General features: G+C 50.3%; 1 protein-coding gene across 1 annotated transcript in view; it reads left to right on the forward strand.

Moving 5' to 3' along the window:
- Positions 1-337: 337 nt before the first annotated feature.
- The window catches only part of LOC136569709 (TOG array regulator of axonemal microtubules protein 2-like), a 29,898-nt gene continuing 11,519 nt past the window's right edge, over positions 338-18,716 (forward strand). The window contains exons 1-7 of the mRNA XM_066570070.1: positions 338-412; positions 12,379-12,567; positions 13,531-13,681; positions 14,805-14,966; positions 15,588-15,702; positions 17,372-17,477; positions 18,215-18,450. Coding sequence (XP_066426167.1) covers positions 338-412; positions 12,379-12,567; positions 13,531-13,681; positions 14,805-14,966; positions 15,588-15,702; positions 17,372-17,477; positions 18,215-18,450 — 1,034 coding nt within the window. The remainder of the gene's footprint in view (positions 413-12,378; positions 12,568-13,530; positions 13,682-14,804; positions 14,967-15,587; positions 15,703-17,371; positions 17,478-18,214; positions 18,451-18,716) is intronic.

Here is an 18,716-nt window from a genome sequence, read left to right on the forward strand (position 1 = left end):
GCACCAACCAGACAACGGCCTTGCTGGAATGTTAAAATTGACTGACAGCACTTAGCAAGGAGGCAAGGGGGAGGGGAAGGGAGAAGGTATTGCCACACCTGGGAGCTGAAACAGGAAATGGCATCACACTGCAACAACAAAGCTTACAAACCAGGCCCCAGTATGATTAGCCCAGTGTCCCTGCCTAAATCCAGGTATGCTTGTATTAAAAAGGAGCAAACTATTCTAACTCACTTACTTGCCTCCTCCCCCACTCCTCTTTTTTTTTTTTTTTTTTGGCAGCTCTTGGGGAATCCTGTGTGCCATTCCAACTCTTTGTTATCAAATGTGTGAAGGCATGGTGCTGCTGCAGCAGCAGCCTGAGTTCAGTGGGAACATGTCCAAAGCACTGGGTCCCACAGCAGTGGGCACGGTGAGAGACTTGCCTCTGCTGCCATGGCCATCCAGCCTGGGGAGAGCAGCTGCTGGGGCTTCCCCCATTCTGCCAACAGCAGTCTGCCTCCAGCATGTGGACTGTATGGCCATGATTTTGCCAGAATGTGGAAAATACGTTGTTTGAATGTATTTTGATGGTGTCTGACATCACCTGACTGGAGCAGTTTGGTGGGCAGGATGCCCTGTGGGCAGGGCCATGGCAGGGATGGGTGGCTGCACTGGCACTGGCACTGGCAGTGTTATTTTCCCAAGCAGGCTCCTGGTACATCTGTGGGGGAGGGCACCAGCAGCTGTATCAGCCCAGCAAGCAGCAGCACATGGAGGAGACCCTCATCTGCAAAGAGCCTTTCAGCCCCTTTGCTCCCCCATGGCAGCACAAGATCATTCCACTGCAGGGGAAGGGCTGCTGCAGGCTGGAGACTCCTGCAGCCAGGCCTTGTTGCAATCTCCTTGCTGCAGCTGTGCCTGGAGGATGTTGGCCTGCAGCAGCACTGCAGATGCCCGGGAATGCTGCGGGGCTCAGAGAGGCAGAGTGTGTGCAAAAGCTGCATTCAAAGCGCTGATGGCGAGACCCTGGAGCCGCTGGCAAGGGCAGCAGCTCTTCTTCATTCCGTGCAGGTGAGAGCCCAGCCTTGGAGCCTGTCCCTGGGGACAGGGAAATGCTCTGAGGGTAGGTTTGAATTTTCAGGGACAGTCCAAATGAGAATTGCTTTTAGGCAGGTGTTGTAATGTTGGTTTTGGGTCTGTCTGCAGGAAAGAAAGCAGGAATAAATCCCTTGAGCAACAAAGGAGAACTCGGCATGGCAAATTTACACCCTACAGATACACTGATCATATCAGCCCACTGAATACTGGGGGCATCTAATGCAGAGTGCAAAGCTTCTTTGAATAGATAGGAGAGATAAGACTTGAAGAAATGATTTTGTGGATGCAGAAAAGGGGATCAGACCCACGGGTTCCATGGCTCAGGCTTAGTTCTGCCAAATCAAGCATGATTAGTTTTATCTTTTCTGTTGAGTGTATTTCAGAATGACCTGCCTATTGTGATGTTTCTGTTAAGAAATTTGGAATTGTCAGGAACTGCCAAGATCAGAAATATTTTGAGGCAGATCATGTCTATGTTGGGCTTGGGTGTCTCTGAAATAAAGAAAGCAGGGAATAAAGCCATGGAACAATGAAGCAGAGCAAAAGTGGAACGTTTGGATGGTCACTTTGTTCCCTACAGCTATTGGCCAGTTGAATTATGGGGTCATCTACTGGGGAGTGCAAAGCTTCTTTAACTTCCACCTCCTGGTGCCATTTTTTGTGTCCCACCACTTGGTTTGATGTGAAGACAAAGAAACAAAATCCCCCACCAACAAGCTGCAACCCAGAACTGAGTGGGAATTACAGAAATAAAGGCCTTGAAAAGTAGCTTTGGAAAGGGTCTATATCCTAGACAGTGTGAAAGCCTCAGGCCTGGCCAGGCTGGGCTTAGGGTTGGCTGCCCTTGGGAGGGGAATGGAAGAGGATGGAGTTGGGCTGGGGTTTTGCAGCCATGGAAACGAGAGAACCATGGTGAGCGTGTCACAAAGGGGCAGCCCCAGGCTGGGCTGGTGCAGGTTGTGCTTGACACGGCCCCAGCAGCAGCAGACGCGTCCGGCTCTGCCTCTCTGTGCCGAGCGCTGGCGATTGGAGTTACCCGGCCTCGTTCAAAGGCTGGGCCCAAGCTCCCGGCGCTGACTGCTCTGAGAGCGTTCCCAAATTCCAACCCAGGCACTTCTGCCAGGCAGAGGCACAGGTTCAAACATGGATTTTACTGGAAAAGGAAAGACCCCTGAAGGAAAAGGTGAGGATAGAAAGGAGCTGAAAGGCTGAAGCCAAATGGAAAACAAATCCCACCAGATTTCAGAGAAAACTGGTCTGTGGTGGTCAGTGCTGGCTCTGTGTCAGAGTAGGTGGCTGACAGCTACAGATGATCCTGCAAGGATGCCCTGAGGCATCACAACATTCTATCATTAGTTTGCTCTGCTTTCCCCTTTTTGACAGTGGCCAAATCACTCATACTGTCAGCCAGGACAGAGACTGTGGCCACAGCTGACCACAGATTGGACATGGTCATGAGATGCAAGTCCTGTTGCTTTCTTTGCCATCAACGTTAGGTCTCACTACAGATAAATTTCCCATTCTTCCTCTGCTCGCTGGTTGGGCCCAACCCTGAGGACGGTATTACGGTGCACTAGAAACACCAATAAGGCCTGCCTGCTTGTGGGAAGGTTTTTGTGGTTTGCAGAACGAGCAGTCACAGCTAGTGTGGGTTTTTCCAGTGGATTCACAGGCCAGCCTTAAGAAAGAATCTTTTTTCCCCTCTTATCATTGGAGCCTTCCACCTTTACCTTCAGACTTGCTAACTCAATACTCTTTAGAAAAATTAAATGCAGGCCAGTTCCATGAGAAATAAAACTGAATAAATTTTCTTAATAATTAGAAATTATTCCCCGAGAGTGCCACACCCATTAGATTTGTTGACGATAAAGGTGGGAGTTCCCCTAACTCACTTCTTCCCTTGTAGCATGGCTCAGCCTCACACAGAGGTGAGGGGGGAGCTGGGCCACTCTCTGTTGGGAGGAAGGGTCTTGTGGCAGCGCAGAGAGGCTGTGCACATTGCCAGGGAACAGCTGTGCCCTGCACGTGCCCCTGCAAAGAGCTGTGCTGCTGCCAGTGCCCCTGGAGCTGTAGGGCTGCTGAGCTGTGGGGCAGGCAGAGGAGCAGGAGGGTGCATGTGCAGCTGAGCCATTCCTGGAGAGCACAGGGCTCTGGGCTCCCTGCTGTCCCAGGGCAGCCCAGAGGCCAGGCTGTGCCTGTGCTAGCTCTGGGCAAGTGGCTCAGGGTTTTGCCCTGGCCTGCCTCAAGTGTCTGCCAGCAGGAGCATGTTTCCCTGTGCAGCTGTTTAGAAGTTTGCAGGAAATGTGTCCCAGGAAATATGGAGCTTCAGATGCTTTAGGTTTGCATGGTGGCCTCTGTTCTATTTTGTGTCTCCACTTTGCAGGCCTGACTGGCTGCCCTCTTGCCAAGAGGTTTTCCCTGGCAAGTGCCTCCATGCTCCTTCCCTCCAAGCCGTTGCCTCCCATCCAGAAGAGCTCTCCTTCTACCAAGCCAAGCCCAACATGCAGCGGAGAGCAGGAGAATGGGAAAAATGGCACCAGCTGGGATGAGTCCAGGGTAAAAAAACAGGAGCTGATTTCAGAGGGAAAAGGATGTAAGGTAAGGAGACCAAAGTAAGTGCAGTGTGGTAAATGTTCAGTTGATGTGCTGTGGGCAGAGCTCTGAGACCTTTTCCCTGACAGGAACTGACCCTCTCACTGAAGTTTGAACAGGTCCTGGTTTGGCTCTTTAGCTGGGCCAGAAATGATGGGATATGAAGGAAGGGTGTGCACCTGCCCCTGCTGCCCCCAGCCCCATTGCTGGCCATGGCATGGGGGCCCTGGAGCAATGTGGGCAGGCAGAGAGCTTGCAGAGAGCAGCAGGGCAGGGAGCTCTGCTGAACTTCCTCAGTGCCAGGGAGCCTGAGATGATGGATGTGTGGGAGCTGGAGAGCAGCCAGCATCCCAAGAGCTCAGCAGCATCTGGGCTCCAAGGCTGCAGGGGAAGTGCAGGAGGGAAGGGCAGCAGCAGGAGAAATGAGGGGCTTGAGAAAAGCAGGTTTTGGCATCCTGCAGAATGGCTTTGTGGGGACATGGCTGGAGATGTGCACTGGCTGTGAGACACCTCAGGGGCAGGGAGAGAACAGTGATCTAAAGCCACTGCCATGCCATCCAAAAGGCCAGTGGAGGCAGGGGCAGCTCAGAAAGTCTTGATGTCAAACATGTGAATGCCAGCTGGGAATGCAGCCACACTTGGAGAAACCTGAGCAGAAGGGGAGAGGTGGCAAATGTGTGACATGGGCTGACCCTCCCCACCTCCCTTTACTAGGTCACCTTTCCCTGTCCTAGGCCAAGCTGCTTCATAAGTTTGACTTTTCCTGCCAGGTCCCATCTAAATGTCTTGAGGCATAAATGGGGGCAAGGCTGGATGCTTGACCTGAGCACTGTATTCTACTCTTTCCAGACTTCCTTGCTGTATTCCATTGGTGGGGATATGAAGAAGGGGTCACTGGCACTGCCTTTGATCCCCCCCATCCGCAGGGCAGTGAGTCCCCCTGTGGGCAGTGCTGCAGGGTCTCTGCCAAGCTCTCCCCAGCTGGAATTCCAGGAGTCCCAGGAGATGAGGTGAGCCAAGGTGTCTGCTGCTCCAGTGTGCTGTACAGCTCTCTCTTTCCATCTCGTGTGGTTATTTTGCCCAGTCGGGTGTCCCATGGATTTAGGCAAACCTCTGTGTATTCACCATTTTGCCCATCTATGATGATCCAGCACAATGTCAAACCCAACACCATATGCCCCAAGAGCAGAGGTGGTGGTGGGGAAGAGGAGGCAGGGCTTCAAAGCACCTCCTGATGGGTCCTCTGCTGGGCTTGGCTATTGAATCTCTCTGTAATTGTTGTGGTGACATTTGGGAACTGTACTGCATGGGATGGGGTCCTGCAGGTCTTTGAATGCTGTGATCCTTGACTGTCAAATTCTGCAACCAGGAGACTGTGCTTGGGCAAATATTGGCTACTGGAGAGGTGTCTGCAAATTCAGGCGCTGCTTCTGTAAACGTCAGGTGTAACTTGACTGTGCCTGGGCCTCCACTGTGAAATAAGATTCCGGATATGTTTTGGGGTATAAATGTATAATCTGATCGATGTTTATTATTATGATCTGGGCTTAAGATCAAAGAGGGCAACGTGGTAGAGAAGAGGCATAGGGCTGTACCCGATGGAAAGATATTGGCTTGGATATGTGTAAGAAAATGTAGCTGTCAAGCTTATCTGATTGATAACAATAAGGAAGGAGATACAGAAGTATCATTCCAATTGAAAATCTTCGGTGGGGCTTTTATAGTGCAATCTGAATATCCTCCCCAGCAGCTGAGTTGGAAACAGCCTTTTTGTTCTTGAAAGAGCCAGCAGGTGTAATATCATTCTCAGGAGACAGCAGTGCTCTGATCCCATGTAGCACGAGGCTGTCACCAGGGTAAGGAATGAGCAAGCAAAGTCAAGCTTTGGCAGCTGTACAAAAGTAGCTGTCCTCCATACGGACTCGTGTCTCAGCTCAGCAGCCCTTGCTGCTTCAGAGAGGCTGTAGGAGCCACTTGGCTCCAAAAGGAGAGGCAGCAAGACTGGGGAGTTCTGATGCAAGTTGACGAATGACTGCTGATGGTGGGGAAAAGGAGGCAGGGCTTCAAAGCACCTCCTGATGGGTCCTCTGCTGAACTTGGCCATTATTTCATCCAGAGCTTGGCCAGCTGTCTGTAACTCCAGCAACTGAAAGCTTAAGGACAGTGAATTAGCTTTGCATCCTGTTGGTTTATGGGTTGCATTTCCTCCTTCATCAGAGTGACCATGCTAAGAAGGTTTGCCTCCTTTCATGGTACACCCATTCCCTCCCTTCTCTTTCTACCTCCTCACATGTTCTTTTCTCCTCCATTTTCTCCAGGCCAGGATCCAGCAGCATAAACAAAGAGAAGTGCTTTGAACATGCAGGTGGGTACAGGGCACGTCTGTCCTAAAATGACCATTGTAGTCTTGACTCAGAGGTGACATTTGGAAAGCTTGGGTAAATCCTATTCTTTTAAAAAATTCTTTAAATTCATTTCAATTCTTTGATGGGCTCAGTGGACTCTCCCAGAGCCCAGTCCCTGGGACTGTGCTCCATTGGTGCAGTGAAAATTCCTCCTCTTTGCAGGCGTGACTAGGTTCATTTTCTCCAAGTCTTTCCGGCCTTGGGTCCTTCCCTCAAAGCCATTGCCCCCCATCCGAATCAGCTCTCATTCTTCTAACAATAATAAAATGGACAGCGTGGAAGGAGAGAACAAGGAAGCAGGCACTGGCTATGATAATGACAGTAGAGAAAACCAGGAGCAGAGTTCAGAAGGAAAAAGTTCTAAGGTAAGGAGCCCAAACTAAGTCCTGTGAGGTAGATTTTCAGTTTATGTGCTGGAGGCAGAGCTTGGAGACCTTTTCCTGTGCTGTTAGCCCAGGGAAGCAGCTGAGCCAAAGAAGAGCTCAGCTGGACACTGTGCTTCAGGCTGTCTCTGCAATGGGTGTGTAGTGCAGCCTTCACATCCTCAGTGTGGATCAATAACAGGAGAGGTCTTACAATGGTTTCTGGGCTCTGCCATGGTTCTTCCTCTGTCTTATGGCTGAGAAAACACCAACAAGCAGTCAGAGCAGCTAAAGTTGTCCACTCTGGACAGGCTGTGCTCCTAGATTTAGTAAACAATGGGTTTCTTTGAACCGTCTCTGTGTCTTGGTGGTAGTTTGTGTCAGCTGTGTCTGGTTAGGATGGAAAAAGGTGTTTGCTGGAACAGGCAGTCCTGCAAAGGCAGTTCGAGGTTGTCTCAGCTTTTGAATGGTACAGCCATGCCCTCTGCACAGTTGTCCCTGATGCTATTTCAGGACTTCATCAGCTTCTGCGCAGCTGTGTGCTCTGGCATGGCTTTGTGCAGAGGGAAGGGATGGAAGGTGGCCATGGGGAGAGCAGCCCAGAGCCCAGCCCCACGATTGCCTTTGCAGCAGGGCCAGGACCTGCAGTTGTTTTGGGTTTGCCATGGGGTGCAGCAGGAGGCGGATGAACAAGAGCTTTGGTAGAGAGAATGTCCAATCAAGGACTCTGGTAGTTGATTTCAGCCTTGCAGAGAAAGGGCCCAGTGTATCCCTGACAGGAACTGACCCTCTCACTGAAGTTTGAACAGGTCCTGGTTTGGCTCTTTAGCTGGGCCAGAAATGATGGGATATGAAGGAAGGGTGTGCACCTGCCCCTGCTGCCCCCAGCCCCATTGCTGGCCATGGCATGGGGGCCCTGGAGCAATGTGGGCAGGCAGAGAGCTTGCAGAGAGCAGCAGGGCAGGGAGCTCTGCTGAACTTCCTCAGTGCCAGGGAGCCTGAGATGATGGATGTGTGGGAGCTGGAGAGCAGCCAGCATCCCAAGAGCTCAGCAGCATCTGGGCTCCAAGGCTGCAGGGGAAGTGCAGGAGGGAAGGGCAGCAGCAGGAGAAATGAGGGGCTTGAGAAAAGCAGGTTTTGGCATCCTGCAGAATGGCTTTGTGGGGACATGGCTGGAGATGTGCACTGGCTGTGAGACACCTCAAGGGCAAGGAGAGAACAGTGATCTAAAGCCACTGCCATGCCATCCAAAAGGCCAGTGGAGGCAGGGGCAGCTCAGAAAGTCTTGATGTCAAACATGTGAATGCCAGCTGGGAATGCAGCCACACTTGGAGAAACCTGAGCAGAAGGGGAGAGGTGGCAAATGTGTGACATGGGCTGACCCTCCCCACCTCCCTTTACTAGGTCACCTTTCCCTGTCCTAGGCCAAGCTGCTTCATAAGTTTGACTTTTCCTGCCAGGTCCCATCTAAATGTCTTGAGGCATAAATGGGGGCAAGGCTGGATGCTTGACCTGAGCACTGTATTCTACTCTTTCCAGACTTCCTTGCTGTATTCCATTGGTGGGGATATGAAGAAGGGGTCACTGGCACTGCCTTTGATCCCCCCCATACACAAGGCAGTGAGTCCCCCTGTGGGCAGTGCTGCAGGGTCTCCGCCAAGCTCTCCCCAGCTGGAATTCCAGGAGTCCCAGGAGATGAGGTGAGCCAAGGTGTCTGCTGCTCCAGTGTGCTGTACAGCTCTCTCTTCCCATCTCGTGTGGTTATTTTGCCCAGTCGGGTGTCCCATGGATTTAGGCAAACCTCTGTGTATTCACCATTTTGCCCATCTATGATGATCCAGCACAATGTCAAAGGCAACACCAATGTCCAAGAGCAGAGGTGGTGGTGGGGAAGAGGAGGCAGGGCTTCAAAGCACCTCCTGATGGGTCCTCTGCTGGACTTGGCTATTGTTTCACACAGAACTTGGTCAACTCTGTGTGACTCCAGCAACTGAAAGCTTAAGGACAGTGAATTAGCTTTGCATCCTGTTGGTTTATGGGTTGCATTTCCTCCTTCATCAGAGTGACCATGCTAAGAAGGTTTGCCTCCTTTCATGGTACACCCATTCCCTCCCTTCTCTTTCTACCTCCTCACATGTTCTTTTCTCCTCCATTTTCTCCAGGCCAGGATCCAGCAGCATAAACAAAGAGAAGTGCTTTGAACATGCAGGTGGGTACAGGGCACGTCTGTCCTAAAATGACCATTGTAGTCTTGACTCTGAGGTGACATTTGGAAAGGTTGGTTAAAACACATTGTTTTAAAAAATTCTTTAAATTCATTTCAATTCTTTGATGGGCTCAGTGGACTCTCCCAGAGCCCAGTCCCTGGGACTGTGCTCCATTGGTGCAGTGAAAATTCCTCCAGTGTGAAGTGTTGAGTGGCAGGAGCTGGAGTGGTGCCTTGGGGCCCTGGAGATGCAGTGCAGGGCAAGAAAACATTCCTCTCCATCCTGCACATGCCTTTTATCTCCTGCAGCCTTTTTGGTGTCACAATTAGGGTAAAGAAGGCATTTATCATGAAATGAGAGATGTTCCCACTCCTTCCTCCTGCTTTTGAAGCAGAAAACCTTTCCTTGGGGCAGTTTCTGAGCTGAACCCTGTGAGATCTGAAGAGGATTCATGGACATTGCCTGGTTTTGCACTGGCAGAAATCTGGAAATTTCCTATGACAGAAAGTCCTGTTTAATTTTCCAATGAAGGAGAAGGTGGCTTCCAAAAGGATGCAGCCTAGGCAGGGTGTGAGTTTGTCATGCTGTGACAGCACAAGCCCTCAGCCACCTATGGCAGGTTCACAGTGACAAATCTCTTGCCTGGCTCCCTCTGCCTGCGTCAGTGTTGCAGGCTGAGGCTGGGGCAGGAGATGCTTTCTGCCTTGTCCCTGTCCCTGCCTTGCCTGATCCCTGACAAGTGGAATTGTGCCAGACAAAATGCAGTCCCTGGTGCATCTGGGTCAGGCAATGCTTTCAAGTTGAAAGCCCCAATGACACTGTTGTTGTTCCTGTGTCATCTCTGGGTGTGTAATGATAGGAGAGATGAGACTTGGAGAAATAATTCTGCTGATGCAGAAAAAGGGATCAGATCCCCTGGTCCCTTTGGGGATCAGGGTTAGTTCTGCCAAATCCTGGCTGTGGCCCCTTTGGAATGACTCTTTACTCGCTCATATGCAGCTGGAATGCTTAATGCTCAGTAAGTAAGGTGACATTTTTGCTGGATCAATTCTGGCCTAGAAATTTCCTATCTCATTAAACCTTACCTGTCACACTTTTATTACTGACCACAGCATTCTACAGGTTGAAAGAATCCTGGTTTAAGACACTCATCCTCCTTGGCTGCCATAGGATTTTATTCTCTGTGCAGCCATGTAAAGAACTAGTTCTCTTAATTCTAACTGCTCTGTTGGATAGTATTTCAAAATGACCTACCCTCTGCTATTTCCATTAGGAATATTTTGAATTGACAGTATTAGCCAAGATCAGAAATGTTTTGAGGCAGGTCATGTTTATGTTGTGTTTGGGTGTCTCTGCTGAAAAGACAGCAGGGGATAATCAACGCCTGGAACAAGTAAGTAGAGCAAAAACGGAACTTTGGGATGAACACTTTGCTCCCTACAAAGCCAGGCTCACAGAATACTGGGCACATCTAATGGAGGAAGCAAAGCTTCTTTTGCATCTAAAATGTGGTGCCATTGTGTGTGTCCCAGCACTTCTTTTGTTGTAAAGAGTAATATAAAATCCCAAAAATGCAAAACCCGACCTGGAATTGAGTGGGACCTTTTGAAAACAATTACTTCCTTGCCAGTGTCAGATTCTAGAGAGCACTGTGAATTGCCAACTGTTTGGAAGGAAAGGGGTCCTGTAGTAGTGGGGAGGCAATGGGCACCACATGAACTAGTAGAGCCCTTCACTCTTGGCTTGCCAGCTCCATATTGTTCAGAGAAATTAAACTGATGCTCATTTCACGAAAAATAAAAAAACCAAGCAATCTTTTCAGTAACCAAAATATGCTTTGAATTCCTCACCCATTAGATGGGTTGATTGTAAAGGCATGAGTTCAATTAACTCACTTCTTGTGTTGTACCTGAATGTCAGCTTCTTCTGAGCCTACAGCAAACACCCAGAGGAAGAAGGGAAAGAGCTCTTGGTGCAAGATAGGAGCTGGGATGGCTCTGTTCCCAAGGAAACTGGCTGACCTGTTGGGCTTGGAGCCTCCTGTGCCGCAGCCCGGCCTTGGGAATGGAGGTCTGGGCTCCGGGGTGGCTCAGGGGCCTTGGCCCAGGAGCCCCGGCAGAGGCCGCGGAGCCGCGCTGGCCCCAGGGGCACTGCCAGGGAGGACAAGGACAGAGGGGAGGGGGGAGCTGGGCTGCTTGCTGGCAGCAGGAAGGGTCTTGTGGCAGCGCAGAGAGGCTGTGCACATTGCCAGGGAACAGCTGTGCCCTGCACGTGCCCCTGCAAGGAGCTGTGCTGCTGCCAGTGCCCCTGGAGCTGTAGGGCTGCTGAGCTGTGGGGCAGGCAGAGGAGCAGGAGGGTGCATGTGCAGCTGAGCCATTCCTGGAGAGCACAGGGCTCTGGGCTCCCTGCTGTCCCAGGGCAGCCCAGAGGCCAGGCTGTGCCTGTGCTAGCTCTGGGCAAGTGGCTCAGGGTTTTGCCCTGGCCTGCCTCAAGTGTCTGCCAGCAGGAGCATGTTTCCCAGTGCAGCTGTTTAGAAGTTTGCAGGAAATGTGTCCCATGAAATACGGAGCTTCAGATGTTTTAGATTGCATCGTCACCTCTGTTATATTGTTTGTGTCCATTTTGCTGGCCTGAGTGACAGCAGTGGTCCCAAGGAAGTTACTTTGGGATCTGTAGTTTCCCTGCCAATATCCCAAATGCTTTTACCTTCCAAGGCCCTCCTTTGAAAGAGCTGCTATCTAAGTCTCCTTTTTTTTATTATGCTGACCATTCTGCAGGGACAAAAAGTCCTGATTTAAGACATTGCTTTTTTTCTAGTGCGTTGCCACCTAATTTATCCTCTGTGAAGCTGTTGTATAGAATTGCAACTAGAAAATTATGATGGTGCTCACAGGAGTCTCAGGTTGAGGGAAGAGATGAGGATTTGACTCCATTGTTCAGAAGGCTTGATTTATTATTTTATGATATATATTACATTAAAACTATAGTAAAAGAATAGAAGAAAAACTATACTAAAAGAATAGAAGAAAGGATTTCCTCAGAAGGATTTCCTCTGTGTCTGAGCCAGCTGACTGTGATTCGCCATTAATTAGAAACAACCAACATGGGCCAATCACAGATGCACCTGTTGCATTCCACAGCAGCAGATAACCATTGTCTACATTTTGTTCCTGAGGCCTCTCAGCTTCTCAGGAGGAAAAATCCTAAGGAAAGGCTTTTTCATAAAAGATGTCTGTGACAGAAAATCAGCCTTTAGTCAGGCTGGCCCAAAAGTGGCCCAAGCTCATACAGTTTAGAATGAAAATCCTTGGGGAAAATGAAATATCTAGTGTCAAGAACACAGTTCACATTTGGGTAACACTCCTGCAATGCTCAGATTTTCTTTGAATGTCCTCTAAAATATTCCAACAAAAAGAAGACAAGGTTGATCTAAATGCATCCAGGTATTAGAACCTGGGGCTTCTTTTAGGAACTGGAAAGATGATGTTTACTAAAATCAGCGTGAAAAAGGGCAGAAAAGAATCTCTGTCAAGAGCAATCTCCGTCTCTGCCCTTCTCTATCAGACACAGAGGCTCTCCAGCATGCAGGGGCTGAGGCCTTCATCATGCAGCAGGTTTCAGTCTGCTGGCCAACAGAGCCATGGCATGTCTGCTGCCAGTAGCCCTTCCCTTGGGAGAAGGTCCAGGCATTGTACCTTGCTGCTCTCAGCCACAATCTCTGTGTCTTGAGAGCTCTGCACTCTGGAACCTGTCTTGCCTGTTGCCCAGCATTGCATTTTTGGGGGCTTGAAGTCTGCCAGAGATTTACACAAAGCTTTGCTTCCATTCCCAGGCCTCCCACTGAGCCAGGCCAAGGAGACAGATCATCCCACCAGTCCTGGTCTAACGAGGGACAAAGAGCTGAGGGATGGCTTTGGAAAGGTAAGAGATAATGACAGGGATGAGCAGACTTCCTTTCCAGTGGCTGTTTGGTGCTTGGCCCAAAATGTCACTGAAAATCATCATCTGCCACTCTTGGGGGATGGGGATTTCCTTGGGAATATATTGGACAGCTACAGAACCATTGCTTGGCTATTTCCAGTGGTGCCTAGGTCCCTGGTTTGGAGATGGTGCTAAGGTCATGCCAGAAGCATTCTTTATGTGCAAAGGCTGTTTTAGAGAAGTTCTGAATGGCAGAGCAAGCTACACATCAGTGCACGTGGGCAAAGTGCACTCTCGGAAGCAGAGAAGCAAAGATTCTAATGTTGGGTGTAAGCAAGGCTGCAAAAGAAAATGGGAGAGGTTGATTTTTCCTGGTTACCTTTGTGGCTGTATCTCACAGCCCTCTCATTCTCAAGTTTTCTGCTCATTATCATCAGTGTTTCTGCAACTTGTTTTCACATGACTCCTCCTTTTGGTCTCCTGGTTTCAGAGACCAAGTCCTTCAGAGTCCTTCAGAGCTGAGTCCTTCAGAAGCCAGGAAGTGAGAAACAGCTGCAATTCCTGGCCAGGAGTGTTAAGCAACAGCTCATTAGTCCTCCTTGCTGGGTATTGCACATGGTTTTTATTCTCCTGCCATGGCCTGTAGGAACTGAACTGCCTGCTCACTGGCCATGTCAGCTCTTCCTCTGTCTTGGAGCACTCCAATGACTTTGATGCTTCAAGCAGGGCTTCCTGACATAGGTTGCAGTTGCAGCAGTGGAAGGTTGTGGCACTGAAGTGTTCCCCCTCACTGTGTGTAACTGCCAAGGTGAGGACAGGAGACATTCCTCTGAAACTATTGGAATGTGGCTGGAGCTGCATTGAAGCCTATGGCACTCTGTGGACTCTGTGCTCTTGATGAGATGTTGTGTGTGGTTTGTGTGTCTCTGCTTGCAGTCTATGATGTATTTCCATTGCACCTAGATCCGTGCTGCTTTGTGCATGTTGGCTCAGAAGAACTTGGAGCGGAAGGACGCAGAGCTTTTCGAGAGAGAGATGAAGAAAAGGAGACAAAGGAAAACATCCTTGCAGCCTATTCCTGAGACAGTTGAGCCTGGGAATGCAGCTGAAGCAAGTAAGTGGTGGCTACACTTGTAGTGGTCCTTTTTGACCACTTGCTTGCCCTTTGCACAGCGTTGCAATCAAACTGGGGAGCTGTTCTGCTTGCATCTGAGTGGAAGCTTGCTTGGGATTGAATTCTGTTTCCCAAAGAAAAATAGAGAGGCATGAAGTGTCTTGCCCATGGCCTCACTGAGTCAGTAACAGAATATCAGCTTCCTCCCTTGACCTCTAAAGTCTTATTAAGAGTAGAAAATTCTGCCTTGCAAAGTACACTGGGGCTTCAGACTCTCTCCTGGAGAGCAGCCTCCAGGGAAGGGGAGTCCAAAAGAATGCTTTTCAACCGGGGTGCAGCCTGGAAGAAACAAAATTCAGCTCCTTGTAATGAAAACACCAGAGATCCTTCTCCTGCCCCTCCCTGCTGAGGAGCTGGTGCTGTAGAGCTGTGCTGAAGCCCCAGCCAGGGCTTCTGTTGTAGCCCCAGGAGGCAGCAGCGTTCCCGACTGAATCCCGGCTGAGGGGCTCTGCCTGCAGGGCTGTGAGCGCTGCCCGAGGGCGGCAGCGGGGCCCTGAGGAGGCAGCACTCAGCCCGAGGCCAGCACCCAAGGTTATCTGCACTTTGCTTTGGCAACTGCCCCTGCCAGCCTCTGCAACAGGAGAACAAAGGCAAAGCAATGCTGGGTTTCCTTGTTTCTTAGGGGAAGCATCACTGCAGTTTGGCTTTAAGCTAGGATAGGGTAGATTTAGATTAGACATAAGGGAGAATTTTTTTTGTAATGAAGGGAATGAAAAGCTGGAAGGGTTTTCCCAGAGAAGCTGTTGTTGGTCCATCCTTGAAGATGTTCAAGGCCATCTTACATGGGGCTCTGAGGAACCTGATCAGGATGATGATGACCCTGCTCACAGGAGTTAGACTAGATAGTGCTTAAAGGTGCCTTCCAACCCAAAATCTTCTAGGATTCTGTGCTCATTGTCCCATGTTAGTGTTATACTTGGTATAAAGTGGTATTTCATTGTTATACTTGAAGTTCTTTGGGATAACAAAGAGATGTTACGCAGCTCCAGCAAGTTTTCTGGCCCTTTCCATCATCACCCTGTGCAGCACTATCCACTTACAAGCTCCTCTTTGGTCCCTGCAGCCTTTAGCCTACCACCTGTTGATGGCACAGCTTCTAGAGTGCAGAGAACACACCCTGGTGGTGCCTTGAGGAAGAAGGTCGTGAGGAAGCAGGACAACGTTCCCTTACTGCCCAATACACCCATCATCCATGGGGATGGCAGCTTCCCACGCAGCTCCTCAGGTAAGCCTGCTCCATGGCAGCTTTTTCCACATGGGTTTTTCCTTGCACGAGGAGCACAAACTGCCTCCTGCCTCAGCCAGGACTGCTGGGATCTTGGCTCCATAGTCTGTCCTGAGAGTGAACAGCAAATCTGCTTTGAGTTACTCCAGCTTGGAAGTACTGGAGCAGTTGGTTCTTAGAGATCCATTGGAAAGTTGAGCTGAATAAAGTAGTGGTAAAGGCCTAAGCTCTGGCTTTTGCCCATCCTGATAGTCCAAACTACAGCACTGGTGCCAGGAGGCAGCTGGGACTGCAGGGATGAGCTGCAGGGCAGTCTGCCAGGCTGTGCTCACTGTGCTCCTACAAGAACCACCACGATCAGTTGTTCACTCACCATCTGGGCACCTGTGTCACTTGGGAGCTGGCGCTGCAGGGGCAATTGTCAGCTTCAGCCTGGAGCTGGGCCCAGCTGGGGGAGGCTGGGAGCAAGCAAGGAGCCCCAGGAGCCAGACAGCAGGGAAGCCTCTGAGCCAGTGCCAGTTTGTAGCACACGGAGCCCTGGCTGGGAGATGGGGCTGAGGCCGCTCCATGGCGGGGCCTTGCCCGGGGCTGCAGCGCCCATGGCCGACCCTGTCCTCACAGTGACCTCGCAGACGGCCCCTGGTGCCAAGCGTGGGCGTGGGCAGAAGGACAGAGCCTCTTCAGACCCACAGCAGTCCTTGCAGGAGGCACTCTCCTTGCTGGGCAGCAATGACTGGTAAGAAAGGCCCCGTTCCCTCTGTGTCCCTCTCGGCGTTAAGGTCGGTCAGAAGCGTGTCTTGCTCGTGCCTCGGAGCCCCGAGAGCCCAGAGGGCCAAAGGGCACTGGTGAAACCCCTGCAGAGCAGGGAGAGGATGAAGATTGGAGAGCAGCCTTTTCTTGGCCTTGCTCTGCAGCAGTGCTGCAGCTGCAGCAGGTCCGTGCTCTTTCCTCTCTTTGCCTGCTGCTCCATGGAGCTGCAAAGGAAACCTTGAGGGAAGAGAGAAAGCTCTGGAAGGAGATGATTTGCTGGCTGAAGGCAGAAGCAGGATGGCAGAAGTTTTGAGTGTAGAGATTTGGGTGCCTCGGGCCACTGGACCAGTGGGACTGAGTAAGATTCCTCTCTGCTCCCACTGCTGACAGCAATGGCAGGTGACAGGGTCTCCCTGTGACCTCCTGCATGGGAGTCCCAGAAGCAGCTCCAGGGAGTTCCTTTTTCTGAGAAATGGACTGAGTTGTGCTTTCAAGTCCCTCAGCCTGCTATTACTCCTGAAGGGCTCATGGCAGAAGAGAAGGAAAAAGAAAGAAAACCCTCTAGGAATCTTGCACTTTTGGAATTCAACTTTTTCCCTCTCACTGCTTCATATGGACCTGAGATGTTTTGCCAATACTCCCAATGTGTCCCAAAATTATACACAGGCAGAAGGAGGCCCAGAGGTGATAACCCTACAAATTTTAGCTGATACTGGTTTTCTTTTTGATGTCTTTTTGATCACTCCCTGGTGGATGCTTCATTCACACAGGAGTAAGGACTCCATTCACACCGGGATAAGCATGAAAAATCTGCCACGATGCATCTCCTTGTGGAGTCACCTTTGTTTTGCCCTTTCACTTCTGCTTTCTCTTCCCTATTTCTCTTTGGTGCCCTGTGAGATGCAGAGAGCTTCTGCAGGTGTGGGGGGTCCGGATGGCACTCAGGGGTGCCCGTGGGATCGGTCACCAGCCCTGGGCTGCAGCCCTGATGCCTCACAGACCTTCCTGTAGCTGAGGGCCTGCACAAAGAGAATGCTCAGAGACAGAGTTGTTTGCTCCTTTTAAATAACCTGTTGCTGTTGTGGGGGTTGTTTTAGGTAGGGGGTTTTGGGAAAAGCCAGAGTTCAACAGTTCTTGCCCAGGGGTGGAATCTCCTGGGTCATCCTGCTGCTTTTTTGGGGAATGTGTGAGGTGGAGTGGAGGGGGTGACAGAGAGGCCTAGATTGTAGAGTGGAAACTCAGCTCCAGAGTGGCGGTGCAGACTCTCCCTGCTGAATGCCTGCTGGGGCTGACAAAGAAGGAAAATGCCCCAATAACAGCCCGGTGGCACTGTGCCTCAGGGACAGGTACAGGGAGGTGACAAGAAACAGCAGCATGGCCTGGTCTCACAGCTTCTAGGAAGCAGTGACAGAGGGGCCTCATGTGCCAGAGATTTCAGAAAGTCTGTCTTCTTAAATGGCCACTCTGAAACCCCTCTCTTTGCCTCTTGGGTTTGTGAATCCTTTTGACAGCCACAGCATCCTGGGGCAACACGTTCCACGATTTCATTAAGCACTCCTTGAAAAGCACCTCCCATTGTTCAACTGAGCTGCCAGCCTGGTCATTTCAGAGGGTGCTGCCTTGGTGGAGAGAAAAATCAATCTTCTGCCTTTCAGGGAGCTGAAGGAGAAGGGACTCTTCACCATCCAACACCTGGCTGGGTCCCATTCAGAGGTCCTGCTTTGTAGACTTCGTGAAGTTTGCTTGGCACTTACCAGCGAGGTGAGAACATTGTTCTGAATTGTCCCCCATACTTCATACACAGTGTGTAGAGTAGGTATGCGCTTGTTCATCTCCATGTGTGCTCAAGGTCTACCTTCATTTCTGTTTTTAGACCTGATATTTCTAATGTCTGTCAGCTATCTGTAGGATCTGTGGGTACATGCAGCTGTATTTACTGGCAGGTCGGGTATCTGACACTCATCTTTGATTGTGGTGCCTTTATAATGCAATGTGCAAAGGCAGAAACTGAGACACTAATGACGTTATTTGCCAGAGTCCCAATCTCTGCCCAAGCTGTAATTCAACACTGCAAATTATTCTGTAGACCAGAGCCTGTGTTTTCTGTTTCTTGGCTGAGTGCTTCAGCTGCTGGTGTTGCTTTTTTGAACAGGAGCACCTGACTCTTTTATTTTTATGACTTGTGCCTTTATGATTTGAAAGCAGCACTTGCTTTAATTTTCTAATAAAAGGGCCTAAAATCAAAGCTGTGGACATTTTAGAAGGGTTAAGTAGAACACTTCTGTGAAATTTTTTTTTTAGGCCTGCAGTTAGCAGGTCTGAGGCCAGAAATTGGTGCCAGAGTAAGTGCCTTTCTGTGCTTGCGCTCTCCTGCTCTTCTTGTACTTGTATGTTTCTCTGGACACAGTGGATGTGTTGTCATTTCCTGGGACTTCTGTTGAAGGCAACTGGTTTTCTTTTCAAGGTGATTCTCATACTTCCCCTCATGACTTTCCCAGGTGACCAACCTCCGTTCCAAGGTGTCCTACTCTGCCATTGTCACTCTGGGAGAGCTCTTTGTGACCTTGAAGAAGGACATGGACTCTGAGGTGGATGAGGTTGCTCGGGTCCTTCTCCAAATGGTGTCCAACTCGCCAGAATTTGTGCAGAAAGCAGCCAGTCAGACCCTGGGGATCATGGTGGAGAATGTGACTCCTGCACGAGCAATGACTGCTCTCATGGACATGGGAGTCAAGTAGGTTCTTCTTCTTTTAGTGATGTTCTTCACCTTCGTGTGTGTGGGAGGGAGAAGGGATGAGACAGAGAATGGGAATGGTGGGAGGGAAAGGTCCTGTATCCTGCATCTTCTGTGGACTCAGTGACTTGATTCTCCGACTACCCTCACTTCTTTCCTCTTGTCACCTATTTCTGCCCTCCTGCAGCCTATTAGTTCTCAGAATCACAGAACTGTAGAATATGGGGAGTTGGAAGGGGCCTATCAGGACCATTGAGTCCAGCTCC

This window comes from Molothrus aeneus, unplaced genomic scaffold (assembly GCF_037042795.1).
Source record: "Molothrus aeneus isolate 106 unplaced genomic scaffold, BPBGC_Maene_1.0 scaffold_19a, whole genome shotgun sequence".
NCBI lineage: Eukaryota > Metazoa > Chordata > Aves > Passeriformes > Icteridae > Molothrus > Molothrus aeneus.